Consider the following 22,709-nt stretch of genomic DNA (forward strand, 5'->3'; position numbering starts at 1 on the left):
ACATATCCTTTACATTATAAAAACAACTTGTGGTTGTAAGAATGTCTAATTACGAACATCTTTCTTAATTCTCAATAATAACAGATACCGTAAAACAGACTATAAAGAACACTCTTCAGTCGTTAGAATGACCAATTATTTACATCGTCATTAATTTTATATAAAAAATATATCGCAATATAGAATATAAGCACACTTTGCAGTCGTAAGAATGACTATTTACATATTAGATCGTTAATATCTTATAACACATATCCTAGAACACAATATAAAAACATTCTGCAGTTGTACGAATGACTAATAATTACATCGGCATTAATTTTATATAACAAAATATACCGTAAAACAGACTAAAAAAAACAATTTTCAGTCATAAGAATGGCTAGCTACTTACATTGTCGTTAATTTCAAGTTGTGAGCAATTTCCCGCAAGAATTCCTCAAGAGATCTTTTGTTTGTGTCAAATGAGAAATTAACTATTTCAACAAATACACTTTTATTGTCCTCAAATCTATTTCACTTTTTTCCACTAGCTTCTTTATGATTACAAACATAATTTTTAATACAGAGCACAGTGAGAAATAAAGATAAAAGCTGCTTTCTTCTAGTAATACCCGAAAACATCTTAAATAATATATATAAAAAAGAAAACGACTAAAACTAATTTCTTTCATTAAGACACTGCTGGTATAAATAGAAAGCTTGCAATAGTAAGGTGTTTGTAGAAGACTGTCAATTAGAATTGAAATATTATTAGCAGTTCGAATTTTGGAACATAATGAATAAATCGAAAATTTATGTTGAAATCTTCATTTACCAAGTAAGAAACAAAATAGTTTAAAACATGAGAATTCAAATTATACTTTCTGCCTTTATGTCCTCCTGCCATTTTATCCTGCCATAATGTCCCCTGCCATTCTGTCCGTTCCCCTGTAATAAAGAGGTAGTCTTTTTAGATGAATTTCTGTTATGAAACTGACTCACTTCTTACTAACACATTTTACTGCAACACAACCATTCAGGTCTCTGCAAAATCGAATTTATCACTTGTTGATGTTGATCATTTCTCAGCAGCAATGGCTTCTTTTTCAATGCGCCGACTGTGGGCATGACATACCTCTTTCAGAATCTAAATTTCAACGAGGCTATGGGGAAGATTCGTGATCAAGTTCGAAACAACGTTTTCTTCACCATCGATGAAACCACAGATGAGGAGGGCTGTTTTGTTGAATCTGTCTTGGTTGATACACTTCAAGAAGACTTCCGTAGACAAATATTTCTACTGATGTCTGGAAGTACTGGAAAACGTCAACCATCAGGGTTGAGTGTTGTTCGATAAAACGTTGTTTCCTGTGTAGCCAAGAGAACTGTACACGATAGTGTTCTAGTTTTTGAGTCTGATTCTACGCCTTATATAGTAAACAGAGGGAAGGCTATAAAGGCATTCTACATGAAAATGGTCTTCATTACTTGGCTTGCATATGCTCTGCACAGTGTGTGAGCAGGTTCGCAAACGTTTTCCACATATGGACAAACTTGTTTCTAGTGTCAGTTAAGTGCTGCTCAAATCCCCATCCAAGTTGCAGCATTTCCGAGAGACGGCCCCCGGTGGGGCTCTGCCTCTACAACCAGTACTCTCTTGGTAGGGCACCTAGATGGGGTCGCGGCAGAAGTCCTAAACGCCATAAGACCTAAAGGCAGAAGTCCTAAAAATCATTTCGCGTCACAGGTCCTAAACAGCACTGGACCTAAAAATTTCTTGTGGCGCTACTATCGCGTCCGTGCCAAGAATACTGTCAATCTGTTAGTCAAAGTTTTAAATATACTGTTTCATATTACAGAACCTTAGTTCTTACAAGTAATTTGTATAAATACATATTCCATCGTTGTGAAATAATGAATAAATGAAGCCTATTGTCCTTTCTTGCTCTTTCCGTGATATATTTCTATGGTGACAAAATTTTAACTTCCTACCAAATGTGATTCCCAGATCTTGCCGCAATCATGGTTGGGGAAGGGATGTATTAAAGTATGTAAGATTGCCAGATTGCCAGTGGCAAGAAGAAGTGGACCGAAGTGAATGAAATTGTGCACATATATTGTTGACGTAAAATGAGGGAATACGTGTTTCGTATTTTCCTAGAAAAAAAAAAAAAAAAAACGGTTGGGTGGGGCACGGACCTCTCCAAACCTTTGATTACGAAATATCAAAAATGCTAATAATAGTATTTCAGAAGTGCCTAAAGGACATGAAGAACTGCAACGAAACTTTGTGTAGCGACAATAAGCAAAAAATAAACTAACACGGGTTTTTTATTTTCTTCAGAAAAATGATTTTAGGGGCAAAATCACCCACTCAAAATTTTGAAAGTTGACGCCCGACAGGCAAGAAGAAGTAGACCGAAGTGAATAACATTGTACACAGATATTGTAGACATAACAGGTCATTCAATAAGTCCGTAGGATAAGTAAGAAAAAAACAAAATTTTGACAAAACTCGATTTCATTATTCAACATAGTTGCCTTCGAGGGCGATACAACGAGTATAGCGATTTTCCAACTTTTCGATACCACTTTTATAGTACGATTTCTCTTTCTCGTCAAAATAGGCCTCAGTTTCAACGATGACTTCATCATTGCACTTAAATTTCTTTCCAGCGAGCATTCTCTGGAGATCTGAAAACAGGAAAAAGTCGCTGGGGGCTCAATCTGGAGAATATGGTAGGTGAGTAAGCAATTCGAAGCCCAATTCATTCAATTTTGCCATCGTTTTACTCGATCTGTGACACGCTGCATTGTCTTCGTGAAACAACACTTTTTTTTTCTTTTGTAAATGTGGCCGTTTCTTTGCGATTTCAGTCTTCAATCGATCCAAAAGTGCACAGTAATAGTCGCTGTTGATGGTGGTTCCTTTTTGGAGATAGTCGATGAATATTATTCCGTTCGCATCCCAAAATACAGACGCCATCACCTTACTGGCCGACTGTTGCGTCTTTGCTCGCTTTGGATTCGGTTCGTCGACTGCTGTCCACTCAGCTGACTGTCTTTTGGATTCTGGTGTGTAATATTGAAGCCATGTTTTATCCATTGTCACATATCGACGATAGAATTCCCTTTTATTGTGGTTTAACAGCGCCAAACACTCCTCTGAAGCATCGATTCGTTGTTGTTTTTGATCGACTGTGAGCTCACGCGGCACCCACTTTGCACAGAGCTTTCGCATACCCAAATGTTCGTGTAAAATGGTAAAAACACTACCATCTGATATCTTTACAATGTCAGCTAGCTCGCGCACCTTCAATTTGCGATCGTTCATAACCAATTTGTGAATTTTTTTTTTAATGTTTTCTGGAATAACAGCCTCATTTGGGGGTCCACTACGCTCTGCATCATTTGTGCTGGTACGACCACATTTAATTCAGTAATCCACTTCTCTACCATTTGTCTCGATGGAGCAGAGTTCGGATAATGTTTATCAAGCCATTGTTTGATTTCCACTGTAGTTTTTTTCATCAAAAAGCAATGCTTTATAAAACTCGAAATTCACTTTTGTCCATTGTTTTTGCACTAGCACATGTTGCTTCACACAAAAAGCTATAACTCACGAATCAACCCTAATATTAGCACAAGTAGTCCACGGGACGTCCCATTATGATTCCGTACGACCCACAACGATCCTAAAAAATCCAGGATATAAATAGGTAATCCCAGGGAAGTCCCGCTTGGGACAGGCATGGGTCTATATCCATGGGAATTCCACGGTTGTCCCGCAGGATGGCCACTAGCAACGGGAAATAGAAACTCACAAAATTATACGTATTTCTCTCACAACAAAAGAATATGTTTAAAAATCTGCAGAAAAGAAAATATAAACCACAAAATTTCGCCTGGTCCTCAGTGTTGTGCTGCGCGTTCCGAACAGTCATTTGTTTGTCACAATTGCATTGTGGTTTGTGGTATTGGAGGGAATACATACATGCGGTTCACCGACGTGTGACACACTTGGTTGATTTTAAAGTACAGTGACTGCAGAATAATCGAATTCGGTAAGCGTGTGAAATGAAAATTTAGTGATTAAAAAAAAAGGTAAAAATTAACACACCTCTAATAATTTCTGAACTTCTTTCATTAGTCAAAGAATGTGTGTTGTTATTCTAGTTGTAAAAAAAATGAAATTTAAGTATACGAACAGTCACCGCGGTAGAGAAGGACGCTCAATCTGATGCCCGTAGTATTCTTCACTTTTGATGTTTCAAATAAATATCTATAATGTTCTTACTGTTATTTCGTGCTGAAATTATCGCGTACAGTTTAATAATATGCACGCAAACTGATTTATCATAAAACCTGCATTGTAGGACTACCTGATGTACCAAAACTGATAATCAGTGTCCACAATCAGCCTCAGGGATTTTTTAAACATGTGCGTGGTAAAGCCAAGATGAGCAAATTTACTTTAGCAAAGTCAAGGTAACGGTCATATCAAATATATATCGTCAATTTTTTAGTAGATTTGGGGCACTAGTGTTACAAAACGCTTCTCAAAACATAGCTGAGCGACCGAAGGGACTTAGAAGACCCCCAAAGGCTCGTTCTTTTATACCTTTGAAGTGAAACATGATTGGCAGTGCAACCATTGTTTCTAGCCATTTCCCAAAGCTTCAGATATAACACTTACTGCCATCTCGTTCCTTGCTTGTATTCAGCCGCCTTTTGCCTTGCAAATAGTTCCACTATAACATACTTTCCTATGTATACTCACTCCCACATATAGTTTACGAAATGGAATGAAATGAAATATTTAGTTTAACGTCCCACGCTTATGCACCGAGGCTAAGGGAAAGGGTGGTGATGAGAAATGAATGAAATGGTGGAATGAAGAAAGTGGGAGGAAACGGGAAAACCCCGAGAAAACCCACGCACACGGTGCTTGTCCACCACAGCTCACTTGGCGCGAGCTGGCATCGAACCAGAGACCCTACGCACCAGAGGTAAACGCTCTACCATTCAACCACCGCGGCACCATATGGTGTATGAGTTTAAACACATATTACCGTTTCACTATTTTATTACTAATATTTTTCGACCTATAAATTTTTCTTTTGGTACAGCGGTCTGCTAAAATTAACCCGCCAAGATGTTAGTTAGTTGGCGAAGTTTATGGGCATTGATTATTTTCAATTAAAACTGCTTTCATCACAGGTTTTGTATTTTTTTTTCTGTTGTGAAGTGATTTAAGCAAAGCCAACAGTGTTGCACTTAAAAACAGTTGTTCTATTAATAGGTTGCAGCAGTATCTGCCTTTTTACAAATTTTGACCGAACGTATCTCATGCAAATTTCATCATAGTGTTGAAACTTGGGCATATTTTTGGAACTGAGGGACCAGAATATTTTGCTTAAATTTTGTACTTTCTTGATATATTTTCTGTATTTTTTCATGGTTTAGGTAGGTTAGGTTAGGATATTTGGGGCATTACTCGAGTAGTCTGTTCTACTAAATTTTCACACTCTCATTGCATTTTCCGGTTTCTTTTTGCAGAGCATGCATTAAATGAACTAGTGCATAATCCACGAACCAACTTGTGCTAGGTGGTCACTAAAAAGCACAAATGCCACCTAACAGTCATTGCAGGAGCGCAGCAGGTGGGCCCGAGCGTAGCGAGCGGGGTTCGGCCGTAGGGAGCAGATGCATCAGCGACGGGGGGCATACGCATAAACGAGGATTGTGCAGGACTACATACAATATCCGCAATAATTTTTACATGGTGATTTTTATCTGAATCCGTACTTTCTTCCAGGTTAGGTTAGATTAGTTTAGGTCATGTTAGGTCAGTACTTAGCAATTACACTTACGTAACATCAAATAATTTCTCCCGTAAACATGGTGCTTTTACCAGATTTTGGCCCCGCACTTCCAAAATTATCCCGAAACTTGCAAAGGCGACGCAATGAAACCGTTTAAAGGGCACGGTGGAGAAGTTTTTTTTTTATTTTTTTATTTTTAATACGTAGCTTTACTTATACCCCTCCACTATGTTAATGTTTAAATTAAAAGTGGTTTACTTACTTTACGAAATGTTGGTCTAGCTGAGCGAACGAACGGGGTCAGAAGCCCCGCAGGGTTCGTTGTATTCTGTTCTTGACAATATTTGATGTAAAACATCATGTTCGATGTACCAATCCGTCATATTATATGACTGCCATGCTTATCAAGCTTGCTTACCTTCTGCGTTTTGGAAATAGTACCAACATCTCCGTATAATTTCTCATATTACGTCAACTTTAATCGCAACATTACACACTGACAGTTCACATAAGAACTTAAAATTACCATTTCTAATCTCGTTTCTCTTGTAAATTTTGCAGATTGTTTTATAAAAACGGATGAGTGTATAGCTTAGCTCACGAATCTCTGCCGCGGCTGACGGCATAAACGTATTAGAATCGCGGCAGAGATTCGTGAGCTAAGCTCTAGATAAAGTTAACCCGTTTATATAAACGGAAGAGTGTAGATAAAGTTAGAGTTAGCCCTTTAAAGCATAATGAACGTCCTTTGTTTAAAATGTATGAGATACGTATGCATTTGTGTAAAATTCGTGAGGAAAATAAAAGGAAAAGAGACGGAGATTGTACTACCGTATATTGGCAAGGCAACCGCTTGTTCTATCCCAGACTAAGTGAGTACGTGGTGGACAACATTATGTCTGAGTTTTCTCGGGTTTTCCGTTTCCTCCCACTTTCTCATTTCATCATTCACTTGCTATATCATCCGTCCCCTTTGGCCTTAGCTTGCGTAAACCTTGGACGTTAAGCTACAGATTTTATTTCATTTCAATTCAATTGGGAAAGATACATTTGTATCTTCGAGCAAAGATTCCTCCAGAAGATGGTGAATCACTAAATTTTGTTTTTTAACTACAGCTCATCGTCAATGTAGTGAAAATCGATAGGCATTCGTATTAATTATCAGAAGTCCGTTGTTCAAATTAAGAAAATAGGTTTCACTGAAAGCTTACTTTTGTACACGTTATGACGTTTAATACACAAGATTGTGGCGTCTTCCTAGATGGTCTTTTATCTGCGGCCTGAAAAGTTTTAATCTATAGCTGACAGAATAAATTATATAAAAAATGTTGGTACAGTTTCCTGTGATGTAAGTAAGGTAATGTTACCATTATAATTATTGATTTTCTTTTCTTTCCATTCTCAACAGAATTCCAAAAGCAGGCGCTTGCACACTTAGCAAGTTTGAAATATTCAGTCCAACATGTACAGCAGGCTATACATCGATTAGAAGAAAAGGTAGACACTATTGGAGCGTTAAAGACCAATGATAACCCACCAGTAGAGGAATATAACGGAAGATCACCGCTAGAGAATTTCCCTCTTCAAACGCTGGACGACCATTATGAGTGAGAGAGGAGGATTACAGATGATCCAGCATTTAGGAAACGTTTGGTATGTTCAGCTCCGTATTTTTTGAATATATTTAGTTACGAAAAGAAAATTTATTTTTTTACAAACGACAAATATAGGGTTGCTACCTACCGTGAAAAGTCAGGGATTTTTTTATTTTATTTACGGTTAATTTGAGCTTAGCTGAAAATATAAGAATCACTGCCAAGCCGGTTTGTTTCTGTATGTTTTATTGTAAAGGAATCCATACTGTTCTTGTGGGTGAGACAAATAGTGATTAAAAGAAGAGCGGTAGTTCGGTTCTCCTATATTATGCATATGAACTATAGCTATCAGGACATGTGCGAGTGATGTACATTTGTCAAATCGAAGTATTTTAACTTAGAACTGTGCAGTTTTTTACTACTCAAATTTTTGTTATGCGGGTGACCACTTTTAAATGTATAAGAAACGTTTGTGGCGTGACTTGCTTGCAGTTTTAGGCCCCATGCTGTGAAATTTTAAATTTAAATTAGAGTAGTAACAATCAGTTTTTCAGTTCTTGTTGTTGATCATCCTCTTGAAACTTACGTTTTCCTTTTATAATGTAAACGTGCATACAAAGGTAGACTACTGTATTTTTGTGGTGTACTAATGGTAATGTAAATTGTGCCAAGCTTCAGACTGAAAGTTGCCAAATATATATATATACACCTTCTGTAATATTTAAAATATTGTTATGCTTTTGCAGTTCCTTACATAGCTTTTTTTTATCCACTATAGTATAGCTGAAGTGTGTTATTTATTTTCAAAAATTCAAAAGTGCCCATTTTAGGTATTTAGTGTAAAATTTTGTGAGAAACCTTGAAGGGTAAGAGAGTTTTGAAATCCCGAAAGAGTAGCCAGCCTCAAAAATAGCAGGCCTGTGCCCGCAAGGAGACTATGGAGAGTTAAGACCCTTCTAGAACATTTTTAAAAACATTGATCATGGTTACCTAATGTGCTCTGGCAATATGTTCTAAGAAAACACACGTACATACGGGGAAAAAAAATCAATAACATAGGCATTTTCCATACGTACAACAGATAAATCAATCAACGTTTTTCAAAAAACAAACCACAGAAGACACCAAATGAAACTAATAAATCTACAGAACCAGACAACCAGCTTGAATGTGTCAGATACACCTTCAGTGCCTAAAAAATTTGCTTTATGTCTTTCTTTTTATCTTGATTTAATTCAGTTTTTTTTTTTTTTTTTTTTTTTTTCTGTCCAGACCGTTGGAGACAAACATTTAGCCGAAGTCCAGTCTTCGAAACTTTTTTGTTGTGTGAGAAAGCTTAGTATGTTTCGTGAATATAATGGTATATGTTCTTGCTGTGTACAATATATTGAGTATTTTTTGGTGTTTCTTAATGTCCGAGACATATTTTAAACTGAAACATTGGGGGTAAGAACAACAACCAACTTCGATAAGAACGGAGTATACTTCATTGTGTTAGTATCGTTTTGGAATTTAAATACTTTTTTCAAAAATAATTACAAACAACACCTCTAAATTTTTTTTACAAAGTTCATAACGTTTAAAATGCTAAGACCTTATAATTCCAAGTAGGCAATCAATAGAATTTTATATTTCAGATTGCAGAGCTCCGTAGGATAGGGGGTACTAATATTGACAGTATTGTTACGAATATAATGAAGCGAATTCTAACCAACATGTTAGCAGCGGAAATAAGTTGGACAGGCGGAAAGACGAAGACATCATTCTCAGCCCTTGCACTTTGAGATGTTCTTACAGATAATATACTATGTTTTATTACATATTTTTCCATGTTATTATTTAAGACGATTAACTAGAATTTGTATGTGTTTTCACTCAATTCGACCATCCACCAGAAAATTATCGAGAGGTTAGTATTGTAAGACAATTCTCCGAAGTAATTTGTTCACAGAGCTTAGTTTTTCCAAAGGATTTCTATGAGTACGCAAGATTATCCAAGAAAAACTTGTTCTTACTTTAAAGATCCAGCTGAATGTAATACCTATGGCGAAACACAACCCACCTACAGTACCGCTGTCAAGGTAAACCTGCTCCCGACCCGGCCAAATCCTAATTACTTGCACCACTCCTTCCAATATACACACCCACTACGGAAAATTGTATTCCAGTTACGTAGTAAAACTCCAGAGAGAAATTAAGACGATTTACAACAAGGCGAGGTCTCTTCTGGGAAAGAAACATATGGAATACAAGAAACAGTACGACAAAGGAAGAAAAAGAAACCCGTTGACAGTAGGGGAGAAGGTTTAGGTGAGAGCTGTTAGAATATCAAATCCATTTCAGAGAATTTCAGCCTCTTTGTTATCTAGATATCACGGACAGTTTATTTTGGACAAAAAATTGGCTGAAAACTCTATCTGGCTAAAAATATCTGGACTGGGAAGATATTTAGGACACATGCTGACATGCGCAACAAGATTCATCAACCTTCGGATTTCGCGAACAACGTTCCTGAGCTAAACTATGGGTATACTAAGGAAATAACCAGTTCATAAAAGAGGAGAGGAAAACAAGGGAACCTCTTGAAGGGAAAATTTAAAAACTTAAAGAATAAGTCGGGTCGGTTTCATAGAGAAAAACATCGAGAATTCAATCTTAACTAGTTTCTCATCGAGGTCGGTTCAGTTATGAAGAATATAAGCAGAATGTTTAAGTGCCCGAGAACTACGCGCAGCGTATATCCAAGATGAATCTAAAATACAATTATTATTCCACGTAGATTCATCAAGGAATAATGAGAGGAGACAAAAACGAATACAAGAAAAAATTCCGAATCAAATGCGAAATGTATGTTAATGTAAACTGATTACAAGTGAAGTAAATACTACAGTTAGTGACTGTTCCAGACTTCTAGTGACTAGAAATGAGAATTCTAGTTAGGAACCATCAAGAGTTTAAATAGAGAAGTTCATAAACCAACAAACTCTTTTAATTAGTAAATAATATCTCAAAAGGTGTCTATGATTTCAATGTCCAAAAATCGTTCCCGGAACCTTAGATTTATGAACATGCAATTTTACTCCTAGACAATTAGTAAATTTTATGTTAATGAGCCAATTTGCAAAAACCTACTTTCTCGATTAGTTAAACGAAAGAGAAGGAAGTCCATCAGAGTAAGGTAAATGACAAGATGCCTTTATAAATTTATGATGCGCACGGTCGGGATAGTACAGTGGAAGGCTAAGGAAGAAGAATTGATTGAATTCCGAGAAATAGTTAAGTCCGATGTAGTTATTTATATAACAAATAAATCTCTCTCTTCTTATTCTTTCATAGTAAACTAAGAGTGGTTTTACTAAGTCTTATAGTGAGTCATCCATATATAGTAAATGGTGTGGAATATCCAAAGAAATTACTTTGCATAGAGTTGTGTGTTAGACAAGGACCACGAGAGAGTAAGAGAATTGCGTGGCACTGTCCACACACACAATGTAGAGACAAGAGCAAGCAGGCTTCCGACCCAACTATAGCATCCTTGACCAATTCCTAAATCTTAGCACCGCAATCTACAATCAGTTTAACCGATCAAAACCCTCCTGCCTTGTAACCTTCAACCTCGAAAAAGCGTTCGACAAAGTCTAGCACGCTAGACTGATTCAGAACTTCTTTTTAACCACAACTATATTCGACTCATACACTGCTTCCTAACCGACAGAATAATATACGTCACCATTAATGAATTCTTCTCACATTATATTTTTCTCCATTGTGGAATTCTGCAAGATTCTGCTCTATCGCCTGTCGTTTACATACTGCATGCTGCCGATCTCCCGTAATTTCTAAATAACCTAAACCTTTTTCAATTTGAGGACAACACCGACTTCCTTACTACAGAAAACTCCAATTAACACAAACAAAATACTACAAACCAAAACCCAAGCCATAGTATTCCTACCTCCTGCAACCGTCCCCTTCTGGCCCACTTGCTGGATTTCTCATGAATTCCAGTATTTACCATATGTATAAAGGGTAAACTTCTATATATCAATATATGTAATTAAATATGTATAGTTGTATAATTTTGTAATACTAAATAGATATAAGAAAAATCAGCTTTGTTTCAATTGTTCAAAGGTTTATATATATTTAGTATTGTTGTTGTATATCTTGTATTTATCTCGTATATTTATAGACTAAAAATTTTGCATATTCTTTCTATATATTTCAGCATTTAAAGAAAATAGATTTTCATCTTTATAGATATCTAAAGTCACATGGAAGTCTTGTTCCGTTTCCAGCCTGTTAGGATTGCGACATAGGGGATCTGGGATCAATAGATGTTATCTTTTTTTTTTTTTTTTTAGTTCCGCCCATCAGGGCTGCAACTAGGGGGTGGGGAGAGGAGGCACGTGCCCCGGGCGCGTGGTTGGAGGGGCGCCGGAAAGAAGATATATGAATTCTTTTAAAAATCGCACCCTTTCCCTCGAGGAACTTATTCTAGAGGTTAAAAGAAATTAAAAGTTTACTTGGCCTTTTCCATGGGATCTCTTTTCGTTGATTATATATATAGACAGAGTCTCATCTAAATAGGTGTTATGTCATACATTATAAACCTAATATTGCATGCATTTGTTCCCTTGGACAACCACATAGAATCCCCCCCCCCCTCCTTTCCTACCACAAAAAGTTTGGATAATTCCATTGAGAACAGCTCTGAAGTTTACAATGCTGTTATCAATAGGAGCGGGGGCGAAAATTTACCGATTGTTCTTGCTTGCTGGTGGTTGAAGGGTTTAGCTCAGACGCGCCCCCTGCAATGTTACGCAATTGCTGTAATATTTTTAAACTAGAGGGCAGTTTTGCGGCGGAACAGATAAGTTACACGCCTCGGTGTATTTAATTGTTTCTTGTACGCCTAAATAGCAAGGGGTTTTGCAAGTGAAGGCTGTATGCAGTTTTGTCTATTAGTTTTGCTTGAGAGCTTTTCGAGGCAATTTGAATTGTTATCTATCAGTGAATAATGTCGAAGAAACCATCTGGAGCGGCATACAGGAAGAAAGCAAAAGAAAGAAGTGAAGCTGCGTATCGATCATCCTCCTTTTTGACATCTTGGTTAAGCGACAACACTAAAGGTAAGTTGAAGACTTTTCTTTAACGCTCCCTAGTAAAACTAAACAAGACTGAGTAATTAATTTTAAATAATAATTTATGGTGAATTAACTCAGATCTTAATAAGTAAAAAAAATGTTTACCACATATCTTTAGATGACTGATGGACAGCTACTGCATCTCCTTGTGTTACAATGTGAAGCCAACTGACAGTGCAGTAATGCTTTATGAATCCTTGAATCTAAGCATTCTCCTATTCGATTAAGAATCTAGAAACCTGCATTATTATTATTATTATTATTATTGAAAACTAAAAATTATATATATTTACCACTTACCTTTACCTATTAATGAAAATTAAAATTTACCGTCCACAGGCTGTACATTCCTGGCATCAAATCAAGAATTAAAAGACCCAATACATATGGGTCGAAACTGGCCGTTGTGGGGAAACAAGGTGTCCAAATTGTGGGAAAATAATCTTTGGAGCCTTATTTCTCGAAATCTCTCAGTCGCAGAGCTGATCTGATAGTTGATCGTCAAGGAAGTTAGCAATTCTGTATCCAAATATCCAACTTACAGTCTTGTGCGAGAAAGGCAAAGTAGATTCCTGAAAGATGTTGTTTTATATCTCGGCAATTCTGTGCAGAAAAGAATCTCTGTTTAGGACCTCCTTTGTCTTTCTCCTAACCCAGGATTGTAAATTAAATATTTTAATAGGGGAATAGAGCACGGTTCTCAACGAGGGATCGAGGTCTCTAGTGGATTCCGAGAGGTATATATGAAGGTCGCGAAATATATATATATATATATATATATATATATATATATATATATATATATATATATATATATATATATTTAAATATCTACCTATAAGCTATTTAAGAACCGTATCATAAGTGACTGGGGGTTGGTGGAAAAAGGATGTGCTAAAAAGAATCCGTACTATGAAATAGTTGAACCATTGAGTAGAGTATTATTGATCTTTATGATCACCTCTTGTATCAGCCCTACGACCAATAGTTTTGGACAAATAAGGACGAAATTTAATTTTCGCATGTTTTCGGCACCTTGTTGATGCGTAAAGGTGTTTCTCGGATTAAGTTTACTGGATTTTTTCGGTTTGTGTTAGGAATCGCTTCTTTCTTTCTTTAATGAACTCCAGACACGGCTCAAAGATTCATTTTAGCTAGATATAACAACACCGAGGCTTAAAAAAAAAAAAAAAAAAAAAAAAAAAAAAAGCGTGATGGAGATGAATCAATGATATTTTCGGTGATCAGCGTAGTCCATTTATTTAAAATATGTTCTTTTTATGTAGAGCACACATAGCAAATCAATTACGCGTGTTTTCATTCAGCAGTTTCTTGCGATTAATGTTACTGTTTCTTTTCCGGTAAATCCGAGAATATCCCAGGACCATGTGAAGGTTCCGACGTATATTTTCAAGAAGAAGGCCGATTTTTCGAGCTATGAAAAGATGGGAAATGAGAATATACCTGAAAGGATTGCTGCCAGCTGTGGTTCCAGTGCAACAGCATTAGATCAGATCCTGGATGGAACTGTAATTGCAGCAGATAATCAGGAGCTTCCGCACAGTGAGTATGATTCTGAATTAGACTTTCAAGACCCTGGAACTTGGCCTAGTAATATCTCTGACTCTCAGAGATGTTATATTACAAAAATGAGAACAGAAATTACAGCTATACCTTATTTAAGTGCGAGTGCAAGAGACGGCCGAAACCTCACGGAAGATTAGTTTCACAAGGTCCTACCAAATGGACATCGTATTAGCTTATAGCCAGTTAAAAAATGCATTGTATTGTGTTCCTTGTAGGTTATTTTCTCACCTTTCTCGAGAGTCCAATGCAACTCTGTCATTTTTGGCTAAAGAAGAGGGCTTTACGAATTGAAAAAAAAAAAAAACTCAGTAACAAGATTCCACTTCACGAAAATTCGCAAAAAGCTCTCGAGTGTTCTCTGGCAAAAGGTGGAATAGACAAGAACCTTCAAGATCAAATAGTAAAAGAGGAAAATCACTGGAAGGAAGTACTGCGTTGTGTTGTCGATGCTGTCATATTTCTAGCTAAACAAGGAAGTTCGTTTAGGGTGTCACAAGAACAACTTGACTTTAGCGATCCAAGAAGCGGAAAATTTCTTAACACAATTGAATTAATTTCTCACTACCATGCTCATTTGCGAGAACATATTGAAAGGCATAAGAAAGGACAGTTGAGCTATTTCTCATGGAAAATACAAAACGAGTTCCTGGATATTATAGCAGGGAAAATAAAAGAGGATATACTGAACGATGTTAAAGAAGCAAAATATTTCTCAATTTTTGATACAACCCCTGATACCAGTCATAACGAACAAATGACAGAAATAATTCGTTATGTGAAAATGACGGAATACGGATCAGAAATTTTAGAAAGCTTCATAGACTTTCTTAGCGTTAGTGACAAGACAGGATTAGGTCTGACTACAGAGATTTTGGACAAAATAGAAAAGGATGGCTTGGATATGAAGAATTGCAGAGGGCAGTCATACGATAATGGGGCCAATATGGCTGGTATCTATAAAAGGGGTACAGTCGAAGATACTCCAGGAATACAAACTTGCATATTTTGTACCGTGTACAGCGCATTCACTGAATTTAATTGGAACACATGCTGCAGAAATATCACCCGAAGCTCACACATTCTTCAGTACTCTAAATTGTTTGTATACATTTTTTTCAGCCTCTACATCTAGATGGGAAGTTTTAATAAAACATGTACCACTTTCCTTAAAATCTCAAAGTAACACCAGGTGGTCATCGAAAGAGGAAGCTGTTGAAGTTTTATATGAACATTTTGACAAGATTTGCGAAGCCCTGGATGAACTAGCACTCAACCGCCTCTGCACTTCTGAGACAAAGACCGAAGCCAGAAATTTGAAAGGAAACATTAGTAAGTTCGAATTCATTGTAATGACCTGCTTTTGGTATAGAATTCTTAAACAAATCGATCGTGTAAATAAGTTTCTTCAAAGAGATGACATATCAGTAGATGAGTCAGTCAAACATATTCATGGCCTTATTAACTTCTTGGAAGCGATCAGAGATAATGCTCCATCCAAAGCTACTGAAGAAGCTAAATTAATTGCTGAGAAGATTAGGATACCTGCTGAATTGGAAGAGAAAAGAAAAAAAAAAATGTTTGACGACAGCTGCGAAGATGAAAGTGTCGCCCTATCAGGGAAAGATATACTTAGAATTGCTTTATTTGAGATCGTTGATAACATAATTGGTAAATTAAAAATCCGGTTTCGATCTCTGGAAGAAATCAATGAAAAATTTAGCTTTCTAAATGGTAGTAACATCCACAAAATGAATATGAACGACTTACATACAGCAGCGAGAAAGTTAGCAGACACCTACATGGACGACATAAATGAAGACGAATTTCTTGAGGAAATTGAAAGTTTTAAGCACGACGCGTTTATAGTAGATGCCAACATGAAAGCTGCGCCGCCAGCGAGACTCATGAATCTCATCTACGAGCATAGGCTTGAGGACGGATATCCAAATTTGACCACAGCCTTAAAAATATTTTTAACTCTCCCCGTAACAGTAGCTTCAGGTGAAAAAAGTTTTAGTAAACTAAAGTTTATAAAAAAATTACTTAAGAAGCACCATGACACAAGAAAGACTTTCAAACTTGAGTATTATTGCTATTGAACATAAAAGAGCTTTGACTTTTTTTTTTTTTTTTTGACAATATAATCAAACTCTTTGGTTCCAAAAATGCTCACAGACCAGGGGCGGACTGGCAACCATAGGGCCCACCCTGCTAAACTGAAATGAGGGCCCACTGTATAAAAATGTAAAAAAATGTACTTGGCATTCTTCATATGTATTACATATAAAAGTCCATCTTCGAACCCATAAATAGTATCCCATATATTCATACGAAAGCAAAACATTAATTACAAAAAATCTGAAGTAGGAATATTTTAATAGTAACTCATACAGTGTGTAATTGGCATTATCATTTTTTATTGTAAACACACACAATATCGGAATTGGTGCTTTCAGTTATTTATATAGTGCTATTGTTTTTTTATGTAATGAATTTAAACCATTTATTTAAACAAATGAGGGTCATGTTTTAGAAAACCCAAAATAATAAGTAAAAACTAATCTCAAGTCAACTTTGAAACACTAAATAATTAAAGCACTGACAGAAATAATGTAAGTTTCTTTCCTTATAAATCAGTTCTAATATCAAATTGGTTGAAATTTTCTACTGAATTGCATACTGTAACCTTATATAATATAATATTAATATGAACGCCAGAAATGTATCACTTACTTAATATCTTCATTATGCCCCAGTTACACTCACAATTTCAAATATCTACCTAATTCTTTGGAGCCAGATACAAGATCGTCAATCACTTTGTCGTAATCAAACGTATATGATCTTTCTATGTATAAAAGAATAAAATCTCCCAACAAATCTTGTCCAAGCGATGAACGCAACCGATTTTTGATCACTTTCATAATCGAGAAAATTTATGTTCAGGAATGCGATGATTCATCGTTGCACAGCCCCATTTACACATGACGGAAAAAGTTTTTCAATGGAATAAGGGCATGTAGCCTATTCAGGGCCGGCGGAGAATGAACAACAGATTTTTTAAAAATATAAACTAGTTAATTTTGACATGATTTTACCCATGTCTGCTGGAAATCCCAAAATAAAGACTGGTATTTCAGAAAATGTCATTAGATTAAAAAAAAAAAAAAAAAAAAAAAAAAAAAAAAAAAAAAAAAAAAAAAAAAAAAAAAGCAGTAGAGGAGATACAGACATTTGGGAAACGTTAATTAATTTTGAGGCAATTTTTATTGTTTTCATGTAAAATAACATATCTGAAACTTTTTTTTTTTTTTTTTTTTTTTTTTTTTTTTTTTTAAGTAACCAAACCTGCAACCACCCTACTTAACAAAGATCCGTATTTTGTCATAGCTGATCTGGGGCTTCCCTCCCACTTGATGCGTAAAAAATATCACTTACTTCAGTCGGGAGTCTGCTCGCGAATGTGCCGCAATCTCTCTCTGTACCTGTCTTTTTGGCGAGAAGAAAATGCTGTAACCCACATACACAAACTCGTCTAAATATTGCTGTATAATCTCGAGGAAGTACGTCCCGCTCTTAGCAGACAACCCCCCCCCCCCCCTTCCCAAGCGTGTCAGGTGAGACAACAGACATGGCGTCAGTGTTGGAAACTTGAAAAAGCTGTAATTTTGTGGCCTCAATGCAACACAAAGAATGTGATTGGGGGTAAATTTGCGATAGATTTCGAAACGCAAGATTTTCCTTGACATAAGTAAGTCATAATATCATATCTTCATGTCGCAGAAAGATTAGATACCGTCTATCGTCTAGTATAGTCCGCCCATTCTTCAGCTGGCCCCAACTTCTCTTTTCATATGAATACCTACTTTGCACATCACAAATAATTTTTACATTTTACTACACTTTTATTTTAAATTAACTTTAAATAACTAAAGGGAAGTTAACATTTACACGATATACACATTGATTTGACTGACAGCATAAGTGTTCAGCATTTTAAAAGTTACACCAACGCTTACTGAGCCCAGTGCCGGCAGCTAGTGCTCTCAAACGGGTCAGGTCAGGCTTCATCGGGTCAGGGCTCGAGTCGAACCTCCTTGAGTCAGGTCGGGTCAGGGCTGCTCTAGCCACGAGTCGGCTCGGGTCAACCTTCTTATGCATCGTTTCGACTAAAATCTATTCAGGTCATGAGTCGGGTCGGGTCGACGTTCGACTTGACCCGGCCCTCTCGACCCGAGAAGGATTTAGCCGAAACAGAGCATAAGAAAGTTGACCCGAGCCGACCCGTGGCTAGAGCAGCCCTAACCCTAGCATAGGTGACCTGACCCGACTCGTGTCTCAAGCAGGCTTGACTCGACCTCTGGCCCATGAAAGCCTGATCTGATCCGTTTGAAAGCACCACGCGGCAGCAAACAGTTCAGTTAATTTCGTGTTCGCCTGTTAAAGTTGTGTAATTTCAAGTAAAAATAGCCATAAAAGATAAGCTACAATTGACTGAAATCATCCAAAGACGTGGTGTATACATTATAATTTATAAACACCTTAGGCAGAAAAAAAACCCTGGCAACTGTCCTGCAGTACTCGGATGAGTCACATCACGCTCATTTGTTTCTTGAGGCTTCACATATTCAAATAGTCTACGTTGTTTTGGGTCAGATGCATCTTTTTGTAAATCACATCTTCGTTTGTGTTCTCGCTTTTTAGCACCACTTTTATACTTTTTCTTTACAGTAATCTTACAATCACTCCTACCATCCATACTGACACAACCACATCTGTCTTTCACGACAAACGACACGTAACTGGTGTTCCAATAATTGAATTGCTGCTATCGGATTTGCTCTTCGATTTAATATACAAATAAAACACGAGCCGAGGGCAGCAACTTCATAGTATATTGTCTGAGGTTTGTATAAAACAATCGTTGATGGTGGCGACTAATTTCTTTTCGCTTTACCGCACTGAAAAAATAAAACGAAGCCTGATCCGATTTCTTTCTTCGAAGCTTGGTCTGAGGACAATGCAGTTCAAAAGCGTTCCGGCTCCACCTCCACTTTCCACAATAACAATATCTACGAAACTATTGTTTCTTTAAAACATTGCCACTCGCCGGCTTGTAAAAGGACCGGAGTAGGCAATGGTATCCAAATCCAATAACAGCCTGAAATCTACTGTGTTTCTTATACTGTATTTAAAAAAAAAAAGTAAGGTATGTTGAAAAATGATACGAACTATCCAAATATGTACCATAACTTTAGTAAGTGCACGTCACGGATGGAATACGTGATATGTAGAGATGTATAAGGAGGATATGTTTACAGACCATGGATAGTTCATTCATTTCCACGGCTAACCAAGTTGAAAACAAAAAACAATCAAAACAACATGATAATGACTGTTGCAAAATGATACGAACGCAATACAATAGCTAGTTCTAACAGACAATAAATGAGCCACTGCATAAGACCAGCTTGAACACTCAATTAAACATGATGTTTACCAGCGTTTGCAGTAGAGTCACATCAATTTGATTCCATGCAGCGATGATGGCATTCTGCAACTCACGAACATTGTTGTACTGGGTACCGATGGCGATCACTGAGCGACACAACATTTCCTAAAGATTTCCCATCTGGTTTTTGTCTGGGAAATTGAAAGGCCAATCAAGTACAATCACGTCTTTCTCCCGAAAGCAATCCTTGGTAGTTCCAACAACGTGGACAGTAGCATTATCCTGTTGGAAGATACACTCTGGACCAGCAATTCGCAAGGTAAATGACAATAAATTGTCTGCAAGTACTGTTTACTACGTGGTTGATATCATATGAGATGTAAGAAATTCGTGATTTGTTGTACCATAACAACCGAAGCCCTCCCCCCACACATAATTACCGACTGTCCTTGCTATCGCTTGGAGTACATCTGCTTCTACTTCCGCAGATCGTGTCAATAGTATCATCAGCCATCGGGACCATTCAAATTAAATTTCTTTTCGTCACTGAAGATGACACGACGCGCTCTGCTTCCAGGTCACATGTATTTTGGTCCAGATCACCCGTCGCTCCTTGTGCTGCGCGGTGAGTTGTGGCTGACGCTTACGCTTCTTCTATCAGAGATATGATTACAGCGTTTCATAGGTCTTGATAGGGTAGACTTATGTACACGAATGTTAGGGTCTTGTGCCAACTGTGTAAGGGATATTCCAGCACAACTTAGCTTTCGAACAACCTGTCTTTGCTGTTGTGGCGTGAATTAACGCGGCCTTCCTGATGATTTCCTTACTTCATACCGCATCCCAAGTTTAAGAAAATTGTTCAGGACACAAGCACATTGCCCAATTCGACGTGCAATTTCATTAACAGATATACAGATATACCTTCTTCTTTATATGCCATTATTTGGCAATTTTCGCACTCAGATAATACTTTGTCAGGGCCCATTATGCTTCTCTTACTCGTCACCTCACACAGATGTCCTCGCCGTAGTAAACTAGCCTACACTTCTATCACTCGTCTGCTATACATTTTGCCTTCTCGTCTAGCGCCCTCTATGTTCCTAGCAGAGACCTAGCTACATGTTATTACACTAAACATGTCATCGTTCGTATCATTTTGCAACACTTTTCATGGGCTGATTTTTCATTTTTGTTTCTCCCTGTCCTCTATACGTGTATATTTCTACAGTACCTGTGTTTGTGTGACATAAATACAACACTGTTTCATTCACCCTCACTTCTATTTTCCGTTTCCTTTCCGATCACATAATATGACGATATCTGGTATCGTTCGTATCATTTTGCAACGCACCTTAGTAGTTAACGTGCTCGTTTTTAACAGCTGCTGTACTACAAACCCCGCAATGTTTTAGGGCCTGATTGTCTCATAGACAGAACCTTTTCAAGTCGATAAACGTGAAGAAGAATAAGGTCTGTTCATGAAAGTTTAACTTTACGTCATTTTTATGCAAAACACAAGTTTGCGGGAGTTACCCTGCCATATTTTTGATGCTGGTAGGTTTAATTGAGCACATCTTTTTAAAATTGGTGGAGGGGGCCCACCTGTTTGGGGGTCCACCCTGCATTTGCAGGGTAGCAGGGTGGGCCAGTCCGTCCCTGTCACAGACTACATATTTAAGACAACTATTAGCGTTGTACCGATGATTATATTTTGTATGCAAGAAAAATATATTTGTGTGATTAATTTTACTTAACGTGTTTATGTGATTACAGCATTATTTTAAAATTTTAACTTTATAATATACCAGATATTTTCCAGTTCATTTTGTATTGATTTTTTCATACAATATTAAAACAGAAAGTATGTACAAAATTATTCTTAAAACTTGTGAGCAAATAACGAATGTAATACATTTTTGAGGTTAAAGTAAGTTGGATTAAAGTACTTAAAAATCGATATAACTGGTTTCATTAAGAATGTTATTTACAGTTGCAATCCATAAGTAAGTGATACTTTTCGACTAAACTTTGACGGGGGGGGGGGGGGGGGCGCCGAATTGTGTGTTTGCCCCGGATGACAGAAACCCTAGTTGCGGGCCTGCCGCCCATGCCCTTCTACATGTCTATGTGAGTCAGTTTACGAGAAAGGCGGTTGGCAATCTCTTTAAACTTCTCATATATATAGGTGAGCTCCATAGGCGGAGAACCACGTTTGCTTTGTTAGTGAAAGAGGCGGTTTTTGTCTTTCTCTTGTTTCTTACAAGGGATGAGAGGTGCCCTGAGAAACAGTTTAAGTTATGACTGTGGTTTCGGATGGCTTCTTAGGAGGCAGAAAGATTCACCATGTATAAAGTAGGGAATGGACAAGTGAGTCCATTGGGATAGTTTAGAAGGAAACATTTTTTCTTTCTAGTTGATATTTAATTTTATCAAATTCAATTTAGCTCGCGATATCTTTCAAGATTTTATCTAGGAAGTTTAGAGATGGTAATTTGTTTATAGACAATTGTGGTCTCCTGTTCGAGATCAGTGGCTAGGCTACTAGGTTTTGATTTAGAGAGCCCCTGAGTTCGAGTCCTGCTGACGTCAGACTATATAAGGCCTGACTGATAGATTTCAAATAATTTTGGTTTCGCGATAGAATGCTACATTCAGAAGGAATGTAGGACCCTTCTGAATAAACTGTAAACCTGATATCGCAACGGCTAAAAGAAAAACCGGCCGCTAGGAGTACGCCCAAAACGCTCCTAGAGGGTGTGTGACAAGCCATCCCAGCGACTTCGGCCCTTAGGAGAGCCACTTCGTGAATACTAGTTGTTCGATGGACTATAAGTAATCTCTCGCGAGTGTCACATAGTGAATTGTGTGTGCTACTAAACTGGATCCGGCCCTTGCTAGAGCCACATAATTAACGCTAGTTAGTTAACTTCAGACATCGATAACGGCCCTTACCAGAGCCAAACAGTAAACTTAGTGACTACTGTAGTGACTGCGGCCCTTACAAGAGCCACATAAGAAACACTACGGTCAACAAGTGGCTCCGGCCCTTACAAGACCCACACGCGAACTGTAAACATTACTCAATTTTTCAGTAAAAACGTCCATAACATGTCAGTAT

At 37.3% G+C, this 22,709-nt stretch overlaps 2 protein-coding genes across 2 annotated transcripts; one reads left to right on the top strand and one right to left on the bottom strand.

Annotated features, from left to right (window-relative positions):
• Positions 1 to 2,704: 2,704 nt before the first annotated feature.
• LOC145689473 (histone-lysine N-methyltransferase SETMAR-like) lies at positions 2,705 to 3,316 on the bottom strand. Its single transcript, XM_081763643.1, has one exon. It carries the CDS (start codon positions 3,314 to 3,316, stop codon positions 2,705 to 2,707), a length of 612 nt encoding a protein of 203 aa, XP_081619769.1.
• Positions 3,317 to 14,326: 11,010 nt separating this feature from the next.
• On the top strand, positions 14,327 to 16,235 carry LOC145689474 (zinc finger MYM-type protein 1-like). The gene is made up of 2 exons (XM_081763644.1): positions 14,327 to 15,101; positions 15,256 to 16,235. The coding sequence occupies exons 1-2, from the start codon at positions 14,327 to 14,329 to the stop codon at positions 16,233 to 16,235; spliced, it is 1,755 nt and encodes a 584-aa protein (XP_081619770.1).
• The last annotated feature ends 6,474 nt before the right edge of the window (positions 16,236 to 22,709 follow it).

Source organism: Thermobia domestica, chromosome 7 (assembly GCF_964235325.1).
Source record: "Thermobia domestica chromosome 7, izTheDome1.hap1.1, whole genome shotgun sequence".
NCBI classification, from domain to species: domain Eukaryota; kingdom Metazoa; phylum Arthropoda; class Insecta; order Zygentoma; family Lepismatidae; genus Thermobia; species Thermobia domestica.